Source organism: Bos indicus, chromosome 2 (genome assembly GCF_029378745.1).
Source record: "Bos indicus isolate NIAB-ARS_2022 breed Sahiwal x Tharparkar chromosome 2, NIAB-ARS_B.indTharparkar_mat_pri_1.0, whole genome shotgun sequence".
Classification (NCBI taxonomy): Eukaryota; Metazoa; Chordata; class Mammalia; order Artiodactyla; family Bovidae; genus Bos; species Bos indicus.
In genome coordinates this window covers 121,637,001-121,663,776 of record NC_091761.1, presented here as the reverse complement: position 1 = coordinate 121,663,776, position 26,776 = coordinate 121,637,001, and the positions used below count along the sequence as shown (strand labels likewise).

Sequence of the window (26,776 nt, the reverse complement as noted above, 5' to 3'; positions counted from 1 at the left end):
CGGGGGTTCAGGTGGGCATTGCTCCTGCGGAGACTTTCACACACCCCCAGCCTCTTCCCCAGGGACAGGCCCTGGGCAGGATCTTCTACTCCCTTCTGTCTTCACACAGACCCCAGGTCCTTCCACCAGCCCAGCCTCTAACCTCAGGTCCCAGGATGGAGACACAGCCTGCTCTCCTATCTCAGCCTGTTGGCATCTATGGCTTAATTTATGGCGTGCTGGGGGAAGAAAGACAGACCTCCCTGGGGCAGTAAAGAATGCGCAGGTTTGATCCCTGGGTCAGGAAGATTCCCCTGGAGGAGGGCATGGCAACCCACTCCAGTATTCTTGTCAGGAAAATCTGATGGACAGAGGAGCCTGGTGGGCTACAGTCCATGGGGTCGAAAAGAGTCGGACATGACTGAAGTGACTGAGCACAGCACAGGAGGAAGAAAGGTGGGGAGCTTGGCCAGATTTGTGTGGTGCTGCATGTGGGGCTTGTGTGTGAATAGTGTACATGTGTGTACATCTTAGGGGTGATTCTCACCCTCAACTCCACATGTCCATGGGTATGCATGTGTGCATGAGTTCTCTCTTCTGCAGGGGCAAAGCAGAGTTCTCCCTTTCTCCCAGCCCCACTCACCACCCCAACCCTAACCTCCATCCTTGTCTGGGTCTCTTAAAAATGGGGAGAAGGCAGAGACCTCAGCAGGAATGGTGGCGGAGGGCCCGGGCCCAGTTGTCCCCTCTTGTCCAGACCCTCCCCGGGTCTGGGCAGATAGTTTCCAGCGGGGAGGGGGCGCGAAAGTGGCAGCAAGGACTGGAGGGGCCAGACACACCCAGGTGGACAGGGACAGGCTGCGGGGAGCTTGGGGACGCTCCAGGAGCCGACGTGAGGGTGACCCCTCCAGCTGCTGGGGATTTCTCTGTTAATCTGGGACTGCTCCGTTTGCATCTCATTTGCCTATATTTGCATAACAAGGACCTGGCTGGCACCAGAAATTGAAAAACCTAGCCTGGGTAATTATGTGAAAAAGTCTCTGGAGACCAGCAGGAATCCTGGGGCCAGGGAAACAGAGGCAGGAAGCTGGATGTGTCGATGTACTGGTACCCATTCAATCCCAGAGCCTCCATTCCTTCCCTAATCCCTGCAGCAGGAGGGGCGGGGATGTCAATGAGAATGGGGTGAGAGGGATAACAAGGTTAAGAATCAAGTCACCCTTGAGAGCCCCAGCACCCAGACAGAGCTGGGCACAGCCTTCCCATGGTGGGAAGGGCCTGGATTTGATCAGGGCAGGGTTGGGAGTCAGGGTGGGGAAGTAGAACTCAGCAACCTCTGCCCCTCCTGTCAGCCCCCTGCCCTCCTCGGCCCCCATCAGTCTGTAAAGAGCTGACTCCAGCCAGAGAGCCTGGGATCATAGCCTGGGACTGTCGTTTACCAGCTCCCATATTTTCAGACCTTGGCAAGCGGGGCCCTTGCTCTGAACCCCCGTTTTAGATGACCCCACTTAGGCCCTCTTCTGCACAGGGTGAAGAATTTAAATGTCCACAGGCTCAGGACTTCCCTGGTGCTCCAGTGGCTAAGACTCTGGGCTCCCAATGCAGAGGGCCCAGGTTTGATCCCTGGTCAGGGAACTAGATCCCACATATCACAATTAAAGATTCCACATACTGCAACTAAAAAAAAAATCCCGTATGCGCAACTAATAAAAGTACCTCCATGCTTAATGAAGACTGAAGATCCTGCACCCCACACTAAGACCCGCGTGTGCCTGCCTGCTCGGTTGCTTCAGCTGTGTCCGACTCTTTGGGACGCTATGGATGGTAAACCTGCCAGGCTCCTCTGTCCACAGAATTCTCCTGGCAAGAATACTTGAATGGATTGCCATGCCCTCCTCCAGAGGATCCTCCTGAGCCAGGGAGATTGAACCTGAATCTTCTGCCTTGAGCCACCAGGGAAGCCCACATTAAGACCCAGCACAGTCAAATAAATAAATTCAATAAAGAAATACTAAAAAAGAAAAAAGTAAAGGTCCACAGGCTCACACAGTTGTGCCCATCTGAAGCTCCAGCCCACTTTGAGACCATACCCCAACCTCAGTTCAGTTCAGTAGCTCAGTTGTATCCGACTCTTTGTGACCCCATGAATCGCAGCATGCCAGGCCTTCCTATCCATCACCAACTCTCAGAGTTCACTCAAACTCATGTCCATTGAGTCGGTGATGCCATCCAGCCATCTCATCCTCTGTCGTCCCCTTCTCCTCCTGCCCCCAATCCCTCCCAGCATCAGAGTCTTTTCCAATGAGTCAACTCTTCGCATGAGGTGGCGAAACTTCGTATTGGAGTTTCAGCTTTAGCATCAGTCCTTCCAAAGAACACCCAGGACTGATCTCCTTTAGAATGGACTGGTTGGATCTCCTTGCAGTCCAAGGGACTCTCAAGAGTCTTCTCCAACACCACAGTTCAAAAGCATCAATTCTTCAGTGCTCAGCTTTCTTCACAGTCCAACTCTTACATCCATACATGACTACTGGGAAAACCATAGCCTGGACTAGACGGACCTTTTTTGGCAAAGTAATGTCTCTGCTTTTGAATATGCTATCCAGGTTGGTCATAACTTTCCTTCCAAGGAGTAAGCATCTTTTAATTTCATGGCTACAATCACCATCTGCAGTGATTTTGGAGCCCCCAAAAATAAAGTCTGACACTGTTTCCACTGTTTCCCCATCTATTTCCCGTGAAGTGATGGGACCAGATGCTATGATCTTAGTTTTCTGAATGTTGCGCTTTAAGCCAACTTTTTCACTTTCCTCTTTCCCCAACCTAGGGTCTTGGAACTCCTTCCCCAAACAGCCCTAAGCCAGCTGCCAGGGTGTAGTGGTCTCTTCCCACGTCCTTTCTCCTCAAGGCTGAAGGGTTTCAGAAGGGTGGCTCTTTGCCAAGACCATGGCAAGCAGGAACTCAAGTGTTGGGGCATCAACAGGCATGCACATGAAGCCCCTCATGCTGCTGCAGGGAGCAGGGTGAGAGAGAAGCAGAACCATTGGATGGCTAGATGCCTCCTTTTATACTCTGCCCTGGGCTCTCTAAATGCTTGGGGGGGCTCTGACAAGCTGTTTGACCTTGAGGAATTTACTTAACCTCCCTGTGTGCCTAAGTGGGGTTAATAATAGTAACTGCCTCATAGAGTTGTTATGAGGATGAACTGAGTTAATTCATGGAAAGCACTCAGAACAGTGCCTGGCACAGAGTAAGAGCCTGAAAGTGTTAGCTATTATTATCTATTATCCTGGGACTTGGTTTTTTCCTTCCAGCTGCAGAAGCAGCACCTTTTCTTTCACTTTGAGGGTCTGAGGAAGAAGTAGGGGATGGGGTACCCTTTCCACTCCTCCCCTTTCTCCCTCAGAGCCCTGGGTCCCCGCTTTGCTCCCTTCCCAGCTACTGTGCCCCCTGGCCAGGAAGCCAGGATGCCAGAAGGGCTGCCAGGTCATTAGCCTGAAAGTAATGATTTGTTTAACATCCTTCTTGGTTGAAAATGAATGAGTGAACACACGAACAAATGAAAAACAGAGACTGAATGAATAAAAGCCCAACAGAAGGCTGGATTGACTGACAGAAGGAGAAACTGACATGTGGATGTTTTGGCTTCGGGGGCCCTCAGATCTGTTTCCTGTCTGCTTTCATTAGATGGTGGGTGGCTGCTGGGGAGTGAGGGGTCTAGCCAGACACTCTGCAAGGTTAACCCTGGCTTTGGCGCCTGGTGAGGGGGCGCCTCTGCCGGGGTGTGGGGGTGCCAGACACTGCCTGTGCCTGGGTCCTTTGGTGTCCTGTGGAGGTGTGAGTGTGTGTGGATGGTTCCCTGTGAATCCCTGTGTCTGTGTCTCTGCTCAGAAGCTCATCCCTGCCCAAAAATGAGAGGCCCTGAGCAGGCTGTATCCAGGTCTCCGGTGGAGAGGTGGGGGATGTTGGTGAGCCTCATTACCTCCTTTTTTACACTGTGCCCCCTCTGGCAAAGCCAGGCCTCAGCATTCCCGCCTGTCAGCCGGTGGGTGAGTAGTGATGGAGAACTCTCCTGGGGCCATCTAACCAGGCTAACCTTAGGAGAAGCAGGGGGGAACCTGTCTCAGGACCACCCTCTGGGCCCATGGGCTTGGCACTGAACTCATCTCAGATGGTGACAGGAGTGGGGGCATGTGGGAGTGCAGGTGTGTGTACCCACGAGTGTGTGATTTTCTGTGTGTGCCAGGAGACGGTGAGTGGGCAGCTAGGTCTGGGTGTGAACATGAATAGGATTTATGTGTTTATATTCATGACCATCTAGGTTTGTGAATCTGCATGACCATATCCTTGTAGTCTGGGAGCTTTTGTGCATGATGGAGTATGTCCCAGACTGCAGGCTAAGTGTGTGAGTCTTAGGTCTGGGGGCTTTCCATGAGAAGCTCCAAGGTGGAGGCAGGAGTGGGAAGAGCCCCTTGGGGACTGGAGCTGTGGCCTTGAGAGAAACGTTTCAGGGAAACCCTGGCTCGACTTTCAACCAGGAGAAATTACCCTTCAAGTCTATTTCTTTAGGAACTGTTCTCATTCCTCTCCTCCTACCTGGGTGAGGCCCAACGGTGCTGAGTCCCACTCCAGGGGCTGGAAGTCCCTTGGAGGAAAACCAAGGAGTTCTAGAGGATGCTGGACTGTCCTTGAACCCAAACCCCTGGAGGTAGACCACGGGATCATCAGAATTCGCAGGCTCCCCAGGAAGCATCCTAGAGACAATTCCCTCATCCGCCCCAGCACAGAGACAGGACTTACATAAAGCCACTCAGAGGAACAGTCACACAGTTACCCAGACCTGGGCACTGGCTCAGCATCACACAGGAACTGGAAGCCCATGTGTGTAGTCACAGATCCGCTGGACAAGCACATACACATGTACCTGTGCACACATCACGACAGGCCAACACCCATACTGGCACTTAGATGTACAGACACATGTACGTTTACACACAGAAACATACACTGGTAAAACACACTCTTGCAAGGATATACATGCTTAGAGGTACATGCACACAGACATGCTTACATATGTGTTCACGTATGTTCAGTCCCTTCCTACCCTCACTACGGTTCTCTCAGACCAATGCCTGGCCATAGCTCTCACTCACAATGCAAGACCCTTTGCAAGGTGGACATCAAAGGCAGGCAGATGCCATATGCATCTGGGATCCTGAGAGTACTGAGTTGCGTGTCTACATGCCCAAATTGTACATGTGAGTGTCACTGTGTGTTTGGTAGTCTGTGCCGCTCTGTGCTGCTCAAGTTGCTCAGTCGTGTCTGACTCTCTGCAACCCCATGGACTGTAGCCCGCCAGGCTCCTCTGTCCATGGGGATTCTCCAGGCAAGAATACTGGAGTGGGTTGCCATGCCCTCCTCCAGGGGATCTTCCCAACCCAGGGATTGAACCCAGGTCTCCTGCACTGCAGGCAGATTCTTTACTGTCTGAGCCACCAGGGAAGCCCCTGTGTGGCTCTAGCTCTGTCTAAAACAGGGAAGTGTCTGTTTGTGACACTGTGGGTATTTTCTTGTGTGTATATTTCTGGCAGGACCAACATGTAGTTCCGTGTACCCATTTATGTGAATGTGAGTGTGGGTGACAGTAAGGAATGTGTGTGTCTGTGCATTTTATGGACTGTCTCTGTGAGCATACTTGTATATGTATGTCTATGTGCACATCTGCATATATGCACACTTTCCATGATTACGTATGACTATGTGGTTCAGAATCCACAAGCTGGCTGGGCTGGCTCCCCTTCCAGCAAAGGCTGCAGCCTGGGGTGGGGCCAGGAGAGACTGGACTGAATCCCTCAGCCATTGACAGTCGTATTTACAGAGCTCCGAGTAAGACGTAATTGCTTCTATTAATCTTTCTCCGGTTGTTAATTGCTCACTTATCGGGTTGTGTATTATGCCGACTGTTGCTCTTAATTCGCCTCCATAGCTGCAGGTGTTTGCCGCCTTATTAACTGTTCATCGGCGCAGCTAGGGATGAAGACTTAATTGGCCCCCAGAGCAGGACACAAGCAGGCCAACTGGGCACTGCCAGGCTCTCAGCCTGTCCCTAGAACCCTTACCTGTGGAGCACAGGTGGCTTCTAGGGAAGGAGTTGGCCCACTGCCATCCGCCGGCAGACAGCAGTCCTGCATACAGCAGACTGACAACTGCAGGGTATGGCCCCAACATAATTCCACCTCCTCCAGGAAGCCAACCAACCAAGCAGAATCCAGCTTCTACACTCCCTCTTTATCACCAACGACCACCCGCCACCTAGGATAGGAGCCAATCTCATTTATTTTAATTATCTGAACTTAACTGAGAACTAAGAAATCAACACAGTAGAACTGACTCTTCTCCTTTAACACCTGCTCTGCCACCTCTCTGACCCTGGCTGCTAAGGTTACATAGAGAGAGAGGAAGACAAGAGGGACACATAGAGAGGAAGACAAGAGGGAGCGTCTTCCAGAGCATAAAGGTGACACTGGACTCAGGAGGACTTTCCAGTTTTTTAAGAGGCTCTCTGGAACAATTATAGATGGAACAAAAAATGGAAACAATGACAGACTTCCATTTTTTCTCCCATCTGCAATGATGCTTTTGAACTGTGGTGCTGGAGAAACCTCTTGAGAGTCCCTTGGACTGCAAGGAGATCCAACCAGTCAACCTAAAGGAAATCAACCCTGAATATTCATTGGAAGGACTGATGCTGAAGCTGAAGCTCCAATACTTTGGCCACCTGATGCAAAGAGCCGACTCATTAGAAAAGACGCTGATGCTGGGAAAGACTGAAGGCAGGAGGAGAAGGGGACGACAGAGGATGAGATGGTTGGATGGTATCATTGACTCAATGGACATGAGTTTGAGTAAACTCTGGGAGATGTGAAAGGCAGGGAAGCTTGGTGTGCTGCAGTCCATGGGGTCACAAAGAGTCGGACACAACTGGACAAATGAACAACTAGAACAGAGTCCAAGTTAGAACAAGAACTTCCAGATCTGTTGCTCTATCCCAGCCATGCTCCAAGGATCCCTCTCAGCTTCTGCTTTCACAGCCCCAACAGGGAACTCACTTCCTGCCTGGCACTGCTACACAGCTGCAGCAGAGAGAGGGTTCTCCATACTGAGCTGACTTCTGCCTCCCTTTGCCCCAAGTCACAGCAGAGGAGTCCCAGTTGTTCATAATTGTCCCCAAATGGGGACACTAAGGACATAAAAGGCAAAGAAGTGGCCCCAGGGTCCCCCAGTCCTCTCCGGAAAAGGCGCAGCTACGTGGCTCTTCATGCAAAGTTTCTGGCCGCAGCCTCCTGCTAGATCCTGCTCCATCCCAGACGTCACAGTCCTGGAGAATACTCGCTTGGTCCCCTTAAAAGCTCATCTGGTTCTCAAAACTCTCAACTTCGCTGCTGCTGCTTTGAGACAGAAGTGTAAGGTTTCTTGAAACAGTGGGCCACTGAGATAGAGAAGGGTGTAAGGGTGTGTGTGGTAATGGTGGTGATGGGCAGCGTGTCCATGTTTTATCAATCTGGCCTCCAGCCTCCAAGAAGGACAAAAAGGCAAACGATACTCCTCACCCTGTGCCTCAAATCCAGGCTGCTTTGACGTCTGGAAGTTCTTCCTGGTGTTTTGTTTTCACGACATGAGCTGCAAAGAAGTCAGTTTGCTTTGGTTGGGGCCTGAGAGGAGCTGGGCTCCATGCAGGGGAGGAGAGCGCTATCACGGAGGGCCTACTGTATGCCAGAAGCAGCAAGGGGTGTACCTAAAAGTGATATCTCATTGAACCCTCACATAACTGTTGAGTTAGGGATTAGTATTCCCATTCACAGAGAAGGACACTGAGCCATAGAGAGGGCAACTAAACTTGCCCAAGGCCACACAGACAGGAAATGGCAGGATTGGGATTCCGACCAGACCTGGCATTGCCTGGTGGGACTGGGTCTTTGGTCAAGGGTACTTGGACAGATTCACTCAAATAGCTCCATGAGGTGACTGAGGGACCCAGGAAGCGGTGGTCACTATTACAGTTCACCCACCTACCCCAAACCTGGGAACGTTAATAAGCAAAACACTCACGCATGCGCAGCCCACGTGCCCGTGCGGCGAGATGAGGGAAGAGCAAATGTAACTGTCCAGGGATTGTTGCCCAAACAAGTTCCGACTCCGCCTCTATGTTAATGACATGCAGATACATATAAATTTGCACAAGCAACCGCTCAAATCTTCGGGAGCAATGGGGTGACACTGGAGCAGTTGCTATAGAAACCCAAAAGCGACCCCTCCACCCCCACCCCCGTTCCCTCTACTGCACAAGCAAACGCGTAGACACGTTCACAAAGACCCAGGGTTCCTCGCTCCAGGGCCCAGAGGTTCGCGGAGTCTCAGAGGGTGTGACCGGAAGGACCCTCAGAAAAGGCGTTCTGCCTGGGGGAAACAGAAGCCCAGAGAAAATCTCGGGAGAGCACGGCCTTCGGCCGTCCTCTGCTAAAACCGAGGAGAGCTGTGGGGGCTCTTCAGGTCCGCGGCGGAGACTCCTACTCCGGCCTAGCAACGTGAGCCCCGCCCAGCGTTGCTTGGCAACCCCGAGCCCAGCAACCTCCGGCCACGCCCCCTAGTAACTGCTCGCCTAACCCGCGCTTCTGGCCATCTCTGCCAAATAAAAAGCAAGGGGCTGTGGACTTCGGCCAAAAGGTGGGTGAAGGTTATGCTGTCCAGACCTCCAGGCAGCCTGAGGATTTACGGGATCACCTATAGTCCTCTCCGCGGCGCAAGGTGCCAGAGGGCCGCATTATCACTCCCATTTACAGAAGGGAAAACTGACGCTCCGAAAGAAGTTTCAGTCCAGAGTACGGAGCTGCTTCTTCCTTGAGTGCTTGGAAAAGCAGCAAACGCTCTCCTACCTTCCTGGGAGGAAGCCCTGGGCCTTGAGAGGGGGCGCACAGCCGTCCCCTTACTGCCTTGTGTTAAAATAATGGCCCAAGTTGCTGCCGAGTCAGCATCCAGCCGCAGGTTGCATGGTAATTTGCGTAATTTGCATACAAGACGGAGGCCCAGACAAGGCCCTCGGAACCCTGCCCCCTCCCCCGTTCATCAATCCAGTTCCCACTCTGTCCCACCCCACCCCCGCACGTGCTTCCAATCCCTACCGCGAAATTCCCACACTTCGTCCCGCCCCCAGCTGGGCCTCCAGTCCTGCCAGCCCCGACCTCCATCCCAAGGTCTAGGGCCCCCTCTGCTGTCGATCGCGAGTAGGGCAGCAGCAGAGTTCGTGGGGCAGAGAAGTGGGACACCCCCAACTACTGTCCCAGTGTTCCCAGCCCAGGGCGACGTAGGTAGACTTCGAGAACCGGTGGGAAGTGGTACAACCCTTCAAGCCGAAGCAGCGGGTGGTGGGTAAGGCTGGCGTCCTGCCGCAAGTTCTCTCCTCCAATGCTAGCCCTGCTTCTGGGCCCTGAGTTAGGCAGCCAGGAGGCAGTTAGAGCCCATGCAGCTCTCTGGAGGTGCACACACACTCAGATACCTTACAATTGCAGCTGCTAAGAGCTTACCCCAGCCCCCAAACAAAGCAGCACCATCCCACCCTAACAATAGCCTCCAAACCCACCCTGAGAGTCCACCTCCCAAGCCAAGACCCTTGGCTTGTCTCCAGTATCAGTCCCTGGGGGCTGGCAAGAGGAACAAAGAAGAGACATCAGAGACCCACAGACAGACATAGAATCAGACGCACACACATGCCCACGGCACTAGACACACAGAGACCCTCAGATATGCACAGAAACAGAGACATGGGGATTATGGTGGAAACCTCCAATTATCAAAGGGAAAAACCTTGGTAACTGAAAAATTTAAAAACCCCTGCAACTTGCTCTCCTTCTCTCCCTAACAATCTTTAAGTGTCTATGCCCTTTCAAAAAACCTCATTTCTTTCTCTCCCCCCAACCTAGAGCTGCCCTCTCTCTCATCACTACTTCTTCCATCCAGTTCATTAAAATGTTTCCAGAGCCCACCATGGCAACAGGTGAACCCTGGGGCACAGTGATGGCCCAGGACCTCAGATACTCAAAGCTGCCCCGCCCCTCCATCCCTAGCACTTTAGCTCTGCCATACTTGTGCACAGAATCTTCCAGATACACCCACCCCAACCCACACAGGGCCAGTCCCAGGGTCCCTCCTGTCCAGCCAGCAGATGCAGTCTCAACTTTGCCAAATTCTTTATTAAACCAAAAATCAACACCAAGCAAATAGCAGAACAGCAAATGTAAACAGCTAACTCTCCCCTTCCTATGTCCCTGTTGCTCTCCCTGGAACACTTAAGAGTTCAACACTGGTGGGGGAATTAAAACCCCTCTTCTATGAGTAATGAGGGTCAGGTCTCTCCAGGAAGGGGACTATCAGTGCCAGCTCTATCTGTAGGGCCCAAAGAGGAGTCCAGGGCTGAGCCAGGGGGCTCTGGAGCTGCAGGGGGCTGGCAGAGAAGGCCATGAGTCCCAGGGACTGTGGGAGGCTGAACAGGTGGTTGGGAAAGTTCCTCCTGTCCTGGGGACATCAGTGAGGCTTGGAGCTGCTGGGTCATGGCCACCAGGGATTTGAGATGCTGGAGCAGGGCTTGGTTGGGACAGGAAGCCCTGTGGCAGTGTTGGTCATGGCCAACTGGTGATGCTGAATAGGGATGCCAGGACTGGCACCAGCCTGGTTTTGGAGGCCACAGCCCTCGCCCAGGACCCTGCCGGGTCTTAGGCTCTCCCCATAGACTCCCCCTGCCTCTGGGTGGTCTCTGCCAAGCACAAATTCCCCTTGGAGCCAGGCTGTCTTTGCCCTGGCTCTGCTGCATGGCACCCCCTGGGGGAGGGGAGCCCTTCAGGGCCACATGTGGTCCCTTGTCCTCTGGCTGGTAGCATCTCATCTCCACTTTTCGGTTGAAGGAGACCATTTTGCGAACCTTCCCCCTCAAGGCACCAGATCCTGCCATGGCTGGAAGCCCTGATTGCGGGAGCAGCAGAGCCAGCAACAGGCTTGAGTGAGTGGCTTCCAGGCCTGGAGAAAGATGGGGGAAAGAGACCAAAGGCTTGGACAGAGAGAACTCACAGCCCCCAGAAACTGCATTCTGTCTGTGGCCAAGAGGTCTACAGCTTAGATCCCAAGAGAGCTTTCCAGCAGTAAGATGGGGCCCATGAGGGGCTGAGAAAAGTAAGTAGGCAGGTTTAAGATGCTCTCATGGTGTGAGAACGGGTTCACTGGCTGAGAATGATGCATGGATAGTTTGATCTCCAGACTGTGATTCTACCACAGAGTCCCCAGATCAGGCAGCCCAGAAACATCAAACCCTCTGCTCAGGAATAGGCACACCCCACTCCTTGATACCACCCCACCCCCGCCCCCAACCATGCTTTCCTGGAGCCACGCCCTGGAGGCTACCCATGCACAAAAGCCAAGTCTGGCCCAGGACAGCCGTGGTAAGAACATCCCTCCTTTCTCTTTTATTTAGGCCTGGCTTTCAGCTGATTATTTCTGGTTCCTGCCTCTGCTCTGCCATGTTTGAGTCAAACGTGACTGGCCAGTGAGTTTCTCATCAGCCTTACTGGAGAGGCTAAGTGGTGGCTAGGAGCCCAGTTTCTGCTACTGACTGACTCTGTGACTCTAGACAAGTCACTTGTTTTCTCCCTACCTCAGTTTCCTCATCTGTGAAATGAAGAAACTAACTACCATTCTGATAGAGTAATGTTGAGGACTGACTTAATATTTAAGTACGGCTTTCAGAACGCTGTCTGGCACACACTAGGCGGTATACCAGTCTGTTCTCACACGTGCCTGTCTCGGGAATTCCCTGCTGAGGCGTGCCTGCCTCCACAGAAATGGGGTGACTATGTCAGCAATGCCCGTCTGGTCACCCAGTGAGGGGAGGCGGGGTGTGGGACAGGCCTCGGGCACTCACCTGGACCTCCAAGAGGGCGCAGCCTGGAGGGCAGGGGCTGGAAGGCAGGCAGGGGCAGCAGGACCACCTTCGCCTGTTCCATGGCTGCTAAGCCGTGGCACTGCTTGTTGTTGAGGTAGGAGTAGAGCAGGTGGCAGTTCTGGGTGTCCCGAGAGCTCTGTGGGCACAGTCTGACCACGCAGATGTCCTGTGGTTGCAGGAAGGAGAGCAGGTTTAGCAACAGTCATGCTTTGCTCCTGTGAACACCCCTGGTCTCATCTGAACCTCTGAGAGCCGTGTGAGCAAGAGTGTCCCCATTTTTCAGAGGTGGGAACAGAGGGACTTGCCCAGGGTCATACAGGAGGTCTTCAGTCACTGGGGGGGAACTGGACCCGGATATCTTAAACCAGGTCTCTGCTCCAGAGTTGGAGCAAAAGAAAGCTCAGGGCTGGGGGGACAGTGCTAGGAGGAGAGGTGGTTCTTACGGATGGGTGGTTACCTTGGCCTCAGCTGGACAGATGCTGGCCAGAAAGTCCCAGACAGCGTCAGGGGCGATGCAGCTTGCAGAGCGGATCACCTGGGGCAGGGCCTGCAGGCAGGTAGGACGGCCAGTCAGCCTCCCAGCTTCCCACCCATTTAGGGCAGACTCAGGACCAGCTATCTGGAAGTCATGGCCTGTGGCCAAGAGGACGGGCAGGCAGTTGATCAGGGCCCCCCATGGTTGTTGGGGCCCTAATTACTCCTGGAGGCCTACAGCCTGTCCTGGCCAATCTGCAACTTCTCAGAAACCCCTCACTCCCTCCTCGAACCCCTCATCCAATGTTTTCTGATCACTCGCTCACTCCTGGTTTCCTCTGAACCAGGCAACACCAGACCTTGTCCTGGGTCCTTCCTGCTTTATGCTTTGGGTTACAAGGAGTCCTTTGCCCATGTGTGAAGTGAGGCTGGCATCTCATTTGCCCCTATGCCTAGCATGGGGCCAAGCACAGAGAGGGTGCCAATGATTTAAGAATGATGAGTGTGTCAATCAATGAACGGCGGTGTGTGTAGCTGAGGGGGCTGGTTAATGTGCGAAGGAGTCCCTGAAGAGCAGGGCAGGAGCACCTGGATGAGGCGACAGCTGTGTCCCGAGACCAGCTGGGCCCTGACCCGGAACCGCTTGATGCAGAACATGTCCAAAGACCCCTCCCAGGGCAGCTGGGTGGGCAGGGCCTTTGTGGGCCCAGCAGGCATCTGGAGCCTAGGAGGGAGAGAGAGACAGGGCCAGGCAGAACAGGTCATCAGGGCTTCCCCAGCAGCTCCTTAGTTTTCAGAGAAGGTCTTGTGACTCCAGTGGGTGCTGGAACACCGGTCCAAGTAAGGCCTTACAAGGCGGAGACCAGTAGGCGGGGGTGATTAGTTCCATTGCACAGATGGGCAAAGTGAGGCCCACACAAGAGGCAAGATTTGCCTAAGGCCATATGGAAAAGCCCAGGTTTTGTCTGCAGCCCCAGTGGGTGCCTCGCCTACCCACCCTGCTGGGTTGCCCACCTCCTTGCCCACTTCCCCACACCTGTCCTTGCACATTGCTAGAGGCTTCTCCTTGTTTTGGGGCATATCTGGAAAGGACACAGGAACTTGGCTTGTGGCTCTCTGGAAAGCATGGTCCCGCATCCTCCTTGCAGCTTTGAGTGAGCTTGGCCGCTCACACGAGGGCTTCCAGTCTGCAAAGAGCAGAGGCAAGAGCTGAAATGGAGGCCAGGAGCTAGGCTGAAGCCAGCCCAGGGCATTACAAACTGGGTTTGAACAAGGTCCTTTTCGAGGTGACCTGGGACACCCTGCCACCATCGCCCCAAGTCATGAATCCGTGTCGCTGCTGAAGCCCACGCCCAGTCCAGGCCTGCCCGCCGCCCCTGCGCCCCTCCCGTGTCTCCCCCGACCCGTGCAGATGCGGCAGCTGGGGTCTAGGAAGTGGTGCTGGTGCTGCTCCATGCTGTCCCTCGATGTGGCGGGCAGGGCCCGGGGGCCGCCGTCTATGGACACCATGGGTCCCTGGGAGGCACAAGAGGAGAGAGGAGGTGGGCTGGGGAGGCGGCTGGGGAGTCAGGAGGCCTCCTGTTATATGGAGGCCTCAGCGATGTGGTTTTGTGTTTCTAAATAAACACCCCTGGTCTCATCTGAATCTCTGAGAGCCAAGTAAGGAAGAGTGTCCCCATTTTCCAGAGGTAGAAACAGAGGGACTTGCCTAGGGTCACACAGTAGTTCTGCAGTCACAGGGGGAACTGGACCCAGATACTGTAAACCAGGCCTCTGCTCCAGAGCTGGAGCAAGACAGAGCTCAGGGCTGGGGGGGGCGGTGCTAGGAGGAGGGGTGGTTCTCACGGCTAGGTGGTTACCTTGGCCTCAGCTGGGCGGATGCTAGCCAGCAAGTCCCAGACAGCGTCAGCATAATACATTCTTCAATTACAAAAGTACCATGAACTTATTACAAAAAATTTAGAAAACACAGAGAATTTGAAAATAAAAAAAACAAAAAATCATTCTTTGTCTCACCACTCAGAAGCAACTGCTGATATTTTGGGTATTCCTTTATAATAGCTTATCTATACCCAGAGTTTCAGGAATCCTTTTGCTAAAAGAGCTGGGGGATTTCCCTGGTGGTCCAGTGGGTAACAATCTGCCTTCCACTGCAGGGGATGTAGGTCTGATCCCTAGGCGGGGAACCAAGATCCTACATGACACAGGGCAAGTAAGCCCGCACACCACAACTAGAGAAGCCGGCAGGCCGTAATGAAGATCCCTAGGATCTTCTAAGGGATCCTAAGACCTGACACAGCTAAATACATAAATAAATAACTTTAAAAAAAAAAAAAGGAGCTGGGATCATACACGCAAGCTTGTCTTTTCTGTCCATGAACCACAGCAGAGGCATCTACCATGTTATATGGTCCCTACAGACACAGCACTCATGGGGTGGACTGGAGTGTGCGCATCACCATTGTTGCACTGCTGAGTGACAACTGGGTCATGCCCAGGCTTTCACTAGTACAAATAACACTGAGGACATCCTTGAGCAGAAAGTATTTTCCTAAACTTTCAATTTACCTCCTTAGGATGAGTTCATAAGCAGATGACAGAATCGGGGAGAATGAACATTTTTCAAGTCCTGATGCCCGTTGCTAAATCAGCCTTCTACCTTACAATAGAACCAGCTTTAAACACAGAGCAAACATTTCTTTAGGAAGATTTGAAAAGATCTTGAAACTTACTTGTGCCTTAAAACCACCTCTAGAGCAGTGGACAAGGCTCAAGCTTAGGAGTCAGACAGCCTAGGTGCCAGTCTCCCCCACTGCCAACTAAGCGACCTTGGGTGTGAGGTGCCTCACCCATCTCACTCATTGTGAGGTCTGAATGAGGCACTACTTGTAAAAGGGGCACATAGTAGGTGTTCAACCAGAGGGACTGCTATTCTGTGTCATCTTCTCCTCCTCTACTCTCCAACCACTCTCTCGACCCATCTGTCTCTGGCTCCTCCCCCTACATTTGCATTCAACTTTCTCAGGGAATGCAGATTGGTTTGGGTTAGGGAGCAGCCACACCCCCTTAGGGCTCTTCTTTGCAACACCAGCAATTCTGGTTGTTGGCTTGGATACTGGTGCAGAAGAGTAGGGATTTCTGTTGGTCATGGCCACTGCCGTTTCCCCAGGAAACATGGCTCAAGGGACCTGCCCGACACTCCCCTATCCTGGACACACAACTGATTAGACCAGGGTGAACATCCAATCCATGGAACACCCAACCAAAGCCAAAGCAGCCTTCTCCTGGGAGTGACTGAAGTGAGCCAAGGAGGCGCTCCGATTGGCTGCAGGAGGCTGACAATGGATTGGATGGATTCACTGATTGCAGGGCTGCTCCAGCCTGCTGGGCCAAGTGCAAGATGGAGGAGCCAAGGGGGTGAAGGAGCAGGATGTGCACGAGGATCGGGCAGACCCCAGGGGAAGCAAGGACACGCTGCACAGACGGCCGGGACTCCACGCCGCTCCCTGCTGGAGCATCCTCAGTCCTTCTGCAGAACAGAGTAAGCCTCTGCTCCTTAACATTCCCTAAAGTCACTGCCTCAAACAGCATGGCCCGCCTGCTTCCCAACCTGGGATGCGGTCAGAGTGCCTGAGGTTGGGGGAACTACAGAGATGGGACTCACTACTCCACACATGGGGTTCAGCCAAAAGGCGGGGGAGCAGCACTGAGAAGGTGTCGGCAGGCCCCGTGCCGGCAGCTGTCTCGCCCCATGCTCTCCCAGACCGTGTGCAGCAACCGACGTTCCCTGGTTTACAGTGACAACCCTGGGCCTCAGCGTAGTCAGGTGCCTTGCCCATAGCCACACGGCTGGGGAGGTGAGGGCTGGGGCCCGTGGGCACAGGCCCTGCCTGGCGACCACCAGGTCAGGCTCCCACTTACCACCAGGTCCTCCAGGGTCAGCGTCTGGTCCTCGTCCCGCAGGATCTCGACTTCCCCTTTGTGGGTCAGCTTGGAGGCCGGGAGGCTACGCGGCTCCCTCTGCAGCTGCTCAATGATCTCCAGGCCCTGGTAGAGGGGGCAGCCCCTGCTCAGCTGGGGTTGTGGGGGACTGGCCACCAGGAGCCCACGTGCTCCCTTTCCTCCCCTGCCATGCCAGCCGGTTGCCTTCCTCCACACCTCTACTTCCGCAGCTCCCTGCTCCCTAACCCAGAAAGACCCACCAGCTGCCCTACCTTTCCATAGTCCACTCATTCACCCTCCAACTCAAACCCTGCCTCCCCCAGGAAGCCTTCTTGAGCTTTGCTCCTCCCACAAGTCAAATCTGCCCTAGACTGTATCCCACCCACTCTCTGTCCTGCAAAGAGTGTGTCGTTGAGAAAGCACAGCCACTGGCCACCAGCTGCCACTAATAAAAACCCACAACGTGGTGTGGCCTTGGGCAAGCCCTTTGTGGCTCTAAGCTTCAGCTGACCTGTTCTTTAGAAATGAAATTAAGATTGTCATATTAAACAGCTTACATAGAGTGCTTAGCCTGGAGTCTAGTTCATAGTATTTGCTCCTTGTGATCCTTATTGTTGATCAATGTCATCGTATCTGAAATGTTTCTGGAAAGCTTATCTGTCCCTTTCTAACAACCCCTGGAGAACAGAAGCCCAGTCTTCCCTGCAGGGCTGGCTTTGTGGGCATGGGCTCCATGCAGTAGCCCAGGGCCCTGTTCTAGAAGGGCCCCATGCTTCATGCTGCTGTCGTCTTGAAATTCTTCATCATTCAACAAAGTGCTCGCGTTTTCATTCTGCATGGGCCCCACAGTTTACACAGATGACCCTACTCCCTGACCCACAATGCCCCGACAGAAGCTCAGACTGCAGTGGGCAATGCACCTAATGGATTACACTATTAATTCTAACCAGCCTAGTGTCTGTCAGAACAAGGTCTTACTGCCCCCAGTCCATCCACGGGCCCCACTCCCTCGGTCAGTCCCCCTCTCTCTCACTGGGCCACCAACAACCATTACACAAACATCTCCCAAAGCTGGCTCAGTGCCCACACTTCCCCCATCTCAGAGCCATTCCCAGGGAGGGAGAGACCCACAGACACAGAGTATGTGGGGGTGCAACTGTGAAGTGTGGGGGGCTGTGGGCTTCCTCACCAGGCCCGGGGCACCAGGAAGACATTCAGCCTTTTCTGGAATTTCTGGGGCTGGAACTGGAGCAGAGGCGTCACACTGGGTCTACCCACCATGGATGGCAGATGATATTCCTGGACTCCAGAGTCCGGGCCAGCATCCCCAGTCCCCCCGCCCCCGACCCTGACACACACACACCCCGAGTCCAGCTCCACAGAAAAGCCAGGGGACGACCACACCTCAGGGACGTCACCTCTACCAGGCTCTCCATCCTCAACCCCCTTCACTTCTGCCTCTTTTCCTGTTTTATCCGCCCCAGTGACAACAGTCTCTCTGACCCTCTCCCCGTCTGCCTGCTCTGTTTCCTCATTTCTGTTTCTGTCTATCCTGTACTCCCGTCTCACCACCTTCTTCCTCACTCTCTGTCTCTCCAGCTCCATCCTCGAGCCTCCCCCAAGTCCCTCTGCCAGGTCCTGACCTGATCTGACAACTCACCCTCTTCTCCTCCTGGTCCCGCCAGCGGGCCAGTTCTTGGGGGGCCAGTTGGACTGAACTCATCCGCACCAGGCCGTGGGGGGTGATGTCTCCATGAACCACTTTGAGAAACAGCTCCTGCAGGGGTAGGGGCTACATCACGCCGCTTGGAGAACCCCCACCCCAACCCTGCGGGCACTCCCAGGTCAGGCTCCCAGATACTCCAGGGCTTCCCACCTCGGAACAGGCCCCAGCCCAGCCCGGAGGCCCGCTCACCGGGTTCCTGGGGTCCCGCAGGTTGAACAGCAGGCTGCGGTACTTGGTCTTGTAGCGGCCATTGGTGGCTTGTGTCAGGTTGAAGAGAGCTGCCTCGATGCCAGCAGCGATGCCCTCCACGACCTTCTCACTAAGCACCAGGTCTGGGTGCTTCCGACGGCTGTGGGGTGGGGAGGGGAACAAGGGTAGGGCCAGGGCACTGAGCCTGAGAGCGAGCAGGGGTGCGGAGCAGGGTTTGGGCCAACTCTGGTTTCTACTCTGAACATTTTCCTAAGTGAACCCATCTCACTCTGTGAGAAACAGGTACTATCATTCTCCACTTACAGACGGGTGACTGCTGCTCAGAGAAGATAAGGAGCTTGCCAAGGCCACATAATGAGTGGAAAAGCAAGGTCCAATTGCTCGGCCCCTGCTCTCCCTGACCAGTGAACCAGGGTATGGATGGATGGGCAGAAGCCGGGGGGTGGGAGGATAAGGCACTGGTCAGTGCAGAGGATGGAGACCTGGTCCTGGGTATAACCCTGAATCAGCCACTGACTTGCTGTGTGGCCTTTGCAAAATCCTGCCCTCTCTGGGCCTTAGTCTCACCATTAGTAAAATGAGCGCTCTGAGCTCAGATCTCTGAGATGGTCCCAGCACAGAGTCGCCCTGTGTCTGAAAGCATTTTCTGTGGGTGATATCCACAAGGACAGAGCAGACACTGAGAGCTGCAGTGGCTTAAAGGAAAAGCGCTACCTTGAAGCCAGAGAGACCCAGGCTCAAATCCGGCTCTCCACTGGCTTGCCGTGTGGGCAAATGACCTCACAGGACAAAATGCGGTTAGTGATAGACACACAAGCCCTCAGAACACAGCACAGCCCCGGGAGGTGGGACATGCGAGGGCAGCCCTTCAGGGTGTGCCAGGTGTCAGAGGAGGGGGAGTAAGGCCTTACCGACTCCACAACGCCTCCTGCATGGTGCGGACCACGGTGCCCCGTATCCCAATATCCAGGGGTGGCTTCTCCTGTTGGGGCTGAAGCTGAGCTGTGGGGAGAGAGTGTCATGGGCTCCCAGGGGATGCTCAGGGGCAAGGGTGTGGGGCAACTCAAGGCTGAGGGGCTTCAGGAGGTAAGGAAGGGGTCCCACCTCAGGGACCCAAGGTGTCTAGGATGTCTGTCTGCTGAGCCCAGGCAGCCAGCAGCCCCACCCCTTTGGGGAAGGACTGCAGGCAGATGGTGGGGGGAGGAGAGGAGTCCCAGCAGGGGTCAGGCCAGGAGCTGGGCATGAGCCCGTGTGTCCCCAGAAATTCCTGGAAGACAGGCGGCTGCTGAGGGGCACCCTCCACAGCCCCTCACCTAAGTCCTCGCCCCCTGCTTGTTCACCAGGTTCCTCCTCTTCAGCCTCCACTGGGCTGCGCTGTGGGGGAGGGGTGAGGAACTGAGGCCTCGTCCCTGGGTACAGCCTCCCAGCCCCAGGGTCGGGGCCGGGGGCACCGTCTCCCCAGCCACCTGTGCACCCCCACATTTGCCCTGACCTGTGTGAGCTCCAGGGAGGGAGACTGCGTGGCCAGAGCAGAAGCACTCACCCCTAGACCCTCAGCACTGGGCTCCTGAATGCGAACCCTCACCTGCAACAGAACGAGGAGGCAGAGAAGAAGGGGGAGTCCCTGGGGTGCAGGGAGTGACTCCTGGGGATGGTGAAAGGGGTCAGAGAGGCCACCAGGACCCCCCTCCCCAAGGGAGGTGGCTAGAGGATCCTGGAATGGTGGGACATGCCAGCTGGCCAGGAAGGAAGGTCCATGACCACTCTCTCCCCAGATGCATGGAGGCCACGGGCCCTCCCGCCCTCCCTTGCTGCATGCAGTCAAGCTCCTGAACTCAACAGTGCAGGGGAAGGAGCACACAGACACCAGGTTAGATGACGGTCTAACGCACCCCTGGCTGTCACATTCTGTGTGACTGTGGGCAAGTCAGAGCATCGCTCTGGGCTGCAGCAACGTCTCTCTGAACCACATGCCCATGTGTCTCTCCCAGCAGGATTAAATGATGTCAGTGTAAAGACCCTGTTCTGTACCTGGCGCCTCACGCGGCCCCGGGCCCTGCGCCTTTTCTTCTTTCTGGGCCTCTGGGCAGGTGAGGCTGAGCTGGCCTCCATCATGTCCTCCAGAACCTCCAGCTTTGGAGGTAGCTGCCCCCCTGCCTGGCTGTAGCTCACGGCCCCCAGGAGGCAGATCACTGGTTCGGAACCAACCTGCCAGGGGAGAAGTGCCTTTCAGACTGCTAACCTCACCTGCAATTTACAGTCCTTTCTCTTCCCCACTGAATGGTAAGCTCCATGAGGACAGAGAACACGTGTGTCTTGGCCCCCACTGTACTCCCAATGCCTGGAAAAGGCCCAGCACACAGTAGGGTTCAGTAAATGTTTGCTGACTGCCTGGCCTCCATCCCAGGAAAGAAGCCTGGCATCATTCTCATTCTCTCGGCTTCGCCCTTCCTCCCAGCCACGTTCACAGTTACTTGGACCCTATACCAAGACCCTTCTCACCCTTATGACCAGAGATGCATCTTACCAGGGGCTCATATCCTGTTCTGAGTCCACCCTCTCTTTCTCAAAATCTCTGTCAGGCCCGTTTTTGGGGATCAGTGACTTGCCTTTTCCCCCTGAAGCAGCCACATGGTGAACATATCCATACCCCTCTGAAAGCCTACTGATCATCCCTCTATTACCCAGAGAGGAAGCCCTTCATGACCCATTCAAGGTGCAGAGTAGTTCTGGGTCTTCTGATGACCTATAGAACCTATTCTGCTCCCCTTTCTGCTTTGGCCGCCAGGAAGCTCAGTTTTAACTTTAAACCTAGCAGTTGTACCTTTCCAGGATTGGTAGAGTGAGGGGTTGTTAGTAACAGGATTTCCCCTTCTCCTTGCCCTTTTCTTGCTTTCTTTAGACTTTTATCCCATTTAAGTGTATTTTGATTCTTCCAATTTATTACAAGTCACCAGAAGTTGTTTTAAAAGTAGGTGGATCTGAAAACTAATCCTTGAGTGAATGATCATGAATGGTCAGGTTCCAAGGTTTGGGGGAAGATGGAAGTCTGAGAGTCACATCATAGGGAGTGGGGATGCTCTGGAAGAGGGCAGGCAGGGGCAAGGGCCTGGGATTGTCTCTGGGGAGGACCCCTCCCACCCCACCAGACCTCAGAAGAGGAAGAAAGAAGAGCAGTAATAAAAAGCAAAAACCTACGTAACACACAAGCTTCACTCCATGGGCCATTCTCATCGTCTCCTTGGAGAGAAAGAGGATAGAAAGATTAGAATTCAGAGGACCCAGTGACCCCCCCTCCCTGCAGTGAATTCATAAGAAGACACCCTTACAAAGGTGAAAGATGTATATTCAGTGTTCACCGGGTTGGCATTTGTAACTAAAAAACGGGGTACAATCCAATGTCCATCAAAAGGAGAATGGTTAGTAAACAGTGACACAGTATACTATGGATTCTAAAAGTGAAAGCTGCTCAGTTGTGTCTGACTCTTTGCGACTCCATGGACTATAAAGACCATGAAATTCTCCAGGCCATAATACTAAGTGGCCATTAAAAAGAGTGAGTCAGTAAAAGCCACCATTTGTTGAGGGCTTATAAAGCAGCTGGCTGTGGAGGGAGCATGTCATACATGATCCTACTAAGATCTCTGAACACCACCATGGACTATGTACTATTTCTATCCCCATTTTATAGATGATGAAACTGAGGCTCAGAGAGGCTCTGAAAAGTCCTGTAGCTACTAAGCGACAGAGCTAGAATTAGAATCTAGTTCTGTCTGACTCCAAAGTCCAGGCATTTAACTGCTGGGCTATGTGGAGAGCACTGACAGATGTGGTAAGATTCATGGAAAGACGTCAAGCTGCATAGTTGGGAGAAAAAGAAAAAAATAGGTTATGGAGCAGTACATGTTGCATAAGCCGATTTATGTAAATATATATTTATAGATGCACAATACAGGTTATCTCTGGGGAATGAAATTCCAGGGGGACTTTTACTTTCTACTCGCAGACACCTGGGTATTTATGTTATTCAAAATGAGCATGTGTTTCTTTTACAATTACATACTATTTTTAAAATTAGAAAGTTCAGAACAATGTGTGTAGTGTGCTACCATTTGCTTTAAAAAGAGACAGAATTTTTAATTTGTATTTGCTTGCATCTGCATAAAATACCTCTGGAAGTATCCACAAGAACCTGGTAACAGAGGCTTCCAGTAGGAAAGGAACTGAGAGCTGGGAACAAGGTTTTTCACTTTTTTTTTAAACCATGGGAGTGAATCAGCCTTTCAAAAAAGTAAATTGAGAAAAAAAAAAGCCGGGGGGAGGAGACAAGAAAACAGGATATCTGGGAAGGAAAGCAGGCAAGAGATTAAGAATGGTCTTTACAAGTTTAAAACCTTTAGGCTGGCCCCTGTTCTCAGGGGTCCACATACCAGTGTTATGAGGCTCCAAACAACAGGCAGCAGAATCAGACTGGCAAAGACTTCAGATACTGGACTTATCAGACAAGAATACAATGTATGTACATATAATATGCCTAAATAAATAAAAGGTGAGGGGACTTTCCTGGTCGTCCAGTGGTTAAGAATCTGCCTTCCAATGCAGGGGCATGGGTTTGATCCCTGGTCAGGGAAGTAAGATCCCACATGCCTCAGGGCAACTTATACCTGCACACTGCAACTAGAGAAAGCTTGCAGGCCACAATGAAGACCCAGTGCAGCCAAAAAAGAAAGAAAAAAAAAAAGAAAAGGCGAGGTCAAACACATCAGTCAGTTCAGTGGCTCAGTCGTGTCCGACTCTTTGCAACCCGACGGGCTGCAGCACGCCAGGCTTCCCTGTCCGTCACCAACTCCCAGAGCTTGCTCAAACTCCTGTCCATCGAGTCGGTGATGCCATCCAACCATCTGATCCTCTGTCATCCCCTTCTCCTTCTGCCTTTAATCTTTCCCAGCATCTGGGTCTTTTCAAATGAGTCAGTTTTTGGCATCAGGTGGCCAAAGTATTGGAGCTTCAGCTTCAGCATCAGTCCTTCCAATGAATATTCAGGACTGATTTCCTTTAGGATGGACTGGTTTAATCTCCTTGCAGTCCAAGGGACTCTCAAGAGTCTTCTCCAAAACCACAGTTCAAAAGCATGAATTCTTTGGTGCTCAGCTTTCTTTATAGTCCAAACATATGATGAAGGGCAAAAATACACATAAAAGACCAAGCGTATTTGGTTGGGAACCAAACACAACTTCTGGAAATGAAAAATATGATAATAAGTATGAAAACTTAAAAAGTCAATATATAGGCCTAACAGTATTAGACAGCTGAAATAAGCTAGTGAACTAGAAGATAGGTTTAAAGAAATTATCCAAATTATTCACAGCACAGAGACCGTGAAACACAATCAAAGAAACACAAAAGACAGAGTGAAAAGCACTGATTTCACTCAAACCAAAGTCCCAGAAAGAGAGAACTGAGCAGAGGGAGTATTTGAAGACAGACGACTAAGAATTTTCCAGAATTGATAAAAGACAACAATTTACAGATTCCAAAAGCATAGTGAATTTCAAAAAGTTTAAGTAAAAGTAGATTCACACCTAGACACATCATAGTGAAACTGCTCCACAACAATGATAAGGACATCCTAAAAGCACCAAGAGAAAAAATAACCATCTAACACTTTGCTAACCATCTAGCACTGACAATGTGCTATTACTGTTATGAATACTCTCCATGTTAGTTCACTGAATCCTCACCATAACCCTGTGAGTTAGATATCGGTACTGTTATTGCCCTTATTTTACAGAAGAGGAAACTGAGGCACATAGAGGTGCAGAAAGGCTAGTCAGTTTCCTCAGCGTCATACAATTAGTAAACCAGAGACCTAAGATTTAAATCCTGGCAGTCTGATCCCAGGGGTTTCCCTGGTAGCTCAGCTGGTAAAGAATCTGCCTGCAATGCAGAAGACCCCGGTTTGATTCCTCGGTCAGGAAGATCCGGGGGAGAAGGGTTAGGCTACCCACTCCAGTATTCTTGGGCTTCTGTGGTGATTCAGATGGTAGAGAATTTGCCTGCAATGCAGGAGAGCTGGGTTAGATCCCTGGGTTGGGAAGATCCCCTGGAGGTGGGCATGGCAACCCACTCCAGCATTCTTGCCTGGAGAATCCCATGGACAGAGAAGCCTGGTGGGCTACAGGCCATGGGGTCGCAAAGAGTCAACTGAAGTATAGAGCAAAGTGATTTGACTCACTGAATCTGTTCTTTTTCAGATTCTTTTCATTATAGCACAGGCAACTATATTTAATACCTTGGAATATATTGAATATAGTTCCCTTAGCACAGGGAACTATATTCAATATTTTAAAATATATTGAATATAGTTCCCTGTGCTATAATGAAAAGAATCTGAAAAAGAACAGATTCAGTGAGTCAAATCACTTTGCTCTATACTTGAACCTAACACAACACTGTGAATTAATTATACTTCAATTAAAAAAAAGTTTAAAAAATTTTGATATTTGGCAAAACTAATACAATATTGTAAAGTTTAAAAATAAAATTAAAAAATTAAAAAAAATTATCTTAAAAAAATTTTTAAATAAAGATATCATAGAGAAAAACCGAGAGTTTTTTTTAATGATTTTATCTTTCTTAATAAACGTTAAAGGATGAACTTAAGGCAAAAGGAAAAAAACATGATCCAGACAGAAAAGCTGAGATGCAAAGAGGAATTCTGACGAAAGAAAATGATAAATATGTGGTTAAACCTAAACAAACACAGATTCTATGAAACTATAATATTTGGGTCATTTGTGGGATTGGAGAAATAACTGAGGACTAACTTCCTAGATAACAACATCACGTAAATTGGGAAGGTGCATGCCTAGAATTAAAGTATTCCAAGATCCTGTTATTTCAGAGGAAGATAGTAACTACCTTTATACTTTGATAGCCTAGGTATTTCTGTTGACATTTCTAACAGACATCAAAAAAATGTAAATAGGACACCAAAGACTTCCAAACTACTAGAGAGATAAAAAGGAATAAGAAAAGGCTGTCAATCTAAAAGGAGGCGATAAACCCCACTTGGCTGCCAAAGATGGCGGAAGGGCAGGTCATCGTGCTCAACGCCCAGAGCCATCATGGCCAAGCAGGTGCTTCTGGGCCTGAAGGTTGTGGTCGTGTGCTGTGAGGGCATCAGCATCTCCAGCAAGTTCTACAGAAATAAACTGAATTACCCGGCCTTCCTCCACAAACGGATAAACACCAACCCCCTTCTGTGGCCCCTACCACTGCCGAACCCCCGAAGGACTGAGGCACACTGCTCCATCAGAGCAAGCGAGGCCGGGCCAGGCCGCTCTGGGCCACCAAAGGTGTCTGAAGGGACCCCCCCACCCTACGGCCAGAAAAAGCAGATGGTGGTTCCTGCCACCCTCAAGCTTGTGCGTCTGAAGCCCAGGCAGAAGTCTGCCTACCTAGGGCCCCTGGCTCATGAGGTTGGCTGGACGAACCAGGCAGTAAAAGCCACCCGGAAGAAGAGAAGAGAGAAGGCCAGGTACCATTCTCGGAGACGTAGTAGCTAATGAGGCGATGGAAGCAGGCCGAAAAGAACACAGAAGAAAACTGACAAACTCACAGACGTCCTCAGGACCCATGGGTTTCTAGTCTGAGCCCAATAAAATGGTTTACTCGTCATGCTTGGCCTGGCCTGGCCTTCCTCCATCACCACACCAGGCTGCGGGGGGCCCCCAGGGGCTGCCATCCAGGTGCCACAGGCAGCCTGGGGCTTAGAAGACCGGGTAGAGCGGAGGGGCCTTTGTCGTGGCTGTTTAAGAAGGGCCTTTTTAAAAGTGTAGACAGGGCTGTGTTGTCTACGTGGTCTAAGGGCTGTGCAGGCACAACTTGCCTGAGACCTATTCCTTCATGAGAGTTTTAGGACATAGGCGGTTGGAACAATCAGTGCTATTGCAATCCTGGCAAAAGTGAGCTGGAAGACTTAGTTGGAAGGGACACCACATTGAGTACAGGAGTCTGCTTAAGCTTCCCACATGGTTGGATATACACGCAGCTGCTAGGCTGTGAGACAATGGCTAGGCAGCACAAATCTGGGGTTCTAAAAGGTATTTATGGAAGGGAAGTGCAGCCAAGGGGTCACAGGCATTCCCCCTGTGTCTTCCCTATATTTTGTGATCCAAAATTAATCAATTAATAAATAAATAAAAGGGAGAAAGTGTATAGGAAATGCATGGTATATTCAAAGTAAGGCAGTAGGAATAGGTTCAAATGAATCGATAAATACAACAAATGTAAATGGATTAACACTTCAAATGAATACAAAAATTACCAGATCTTTAAAAAAGAAAATCCAATTATAAGATATTTATAAAGGAATTTGAAAGACAATAGATACGTGTATAACAGAATCACTTTGCTGTACACGTGAAACATATGTGTTAATCAACTGTATTCCAATA

General features: G+C 51.8%; 1 protein-coding gene across 2 annotated transcripts in view; it reads right to left on the bottom strand.

Annotated features, from left to right (window-relative positions):
- Positions 1-10,206: 10,206 nt before the first annotated feature.
- Positions 10,207-26,776, bottom strand: part of SPOCD1 (SPOC domain containing 1) — a 31,773-nt gene continuing 15,203 nt past the window's right edge. The window contains exons 3-16 of one of the 2 annotated variants that reach the window (XM_070774582.1): positions 21,516-21,557; positions 20,349-20,525; positions 19,810-19,902; positions 19,631-19,691; positions 19,229-19,319; positions 18,297-18,456; positions 18,042-18,158; positions 16,361-16,486; positions 13,843-13,954; positions 13,476-13,626; positions 13,028-13,163; positions 12,423-12,512; positions 11,945-12,131; positions 10,207-11,046 (exon numbers count right to left, since the gene is read on the bottom strand). In XM_070774582.1, coding sequence (XP_070630683.1) covers positions 10,379-11,046; positions 11,945-12,131; positions 12,423-12,512; positions 13,028-13,163; positions 13,476-13,626; positions 13,843-13,954; positions 16,361-16,486; positions 18,042-18,158; positions 18,297-18,456; positions 19,229-19,319; positions 19,631-19,691; positions 19,810-19,902; positions 20,349-20,525; positions 21,516-21,557 — 2,211 coding nt within the window. In that variant the 3' untranslated portion in view covers positions 10,207-10,378. The remainder of the gene's footprint in view (positions 11,047-11,944; positions 12,132-12,422; positions 12,513-13,027; positions 13,164-13,475; positions 13,627-13,842; positions 13,955-16,360; positions 16,487-18,041; positions 18,159-18,296; positions 18,457-19,228; positions 19,320-19,630; positions 19,692-19,809; positions 19,903-20,348; positions 20,526-21,515; positions 21,558-26,776) is intronic. The other variant, XM_070774583.1, reaches the window with a different exon arrangement.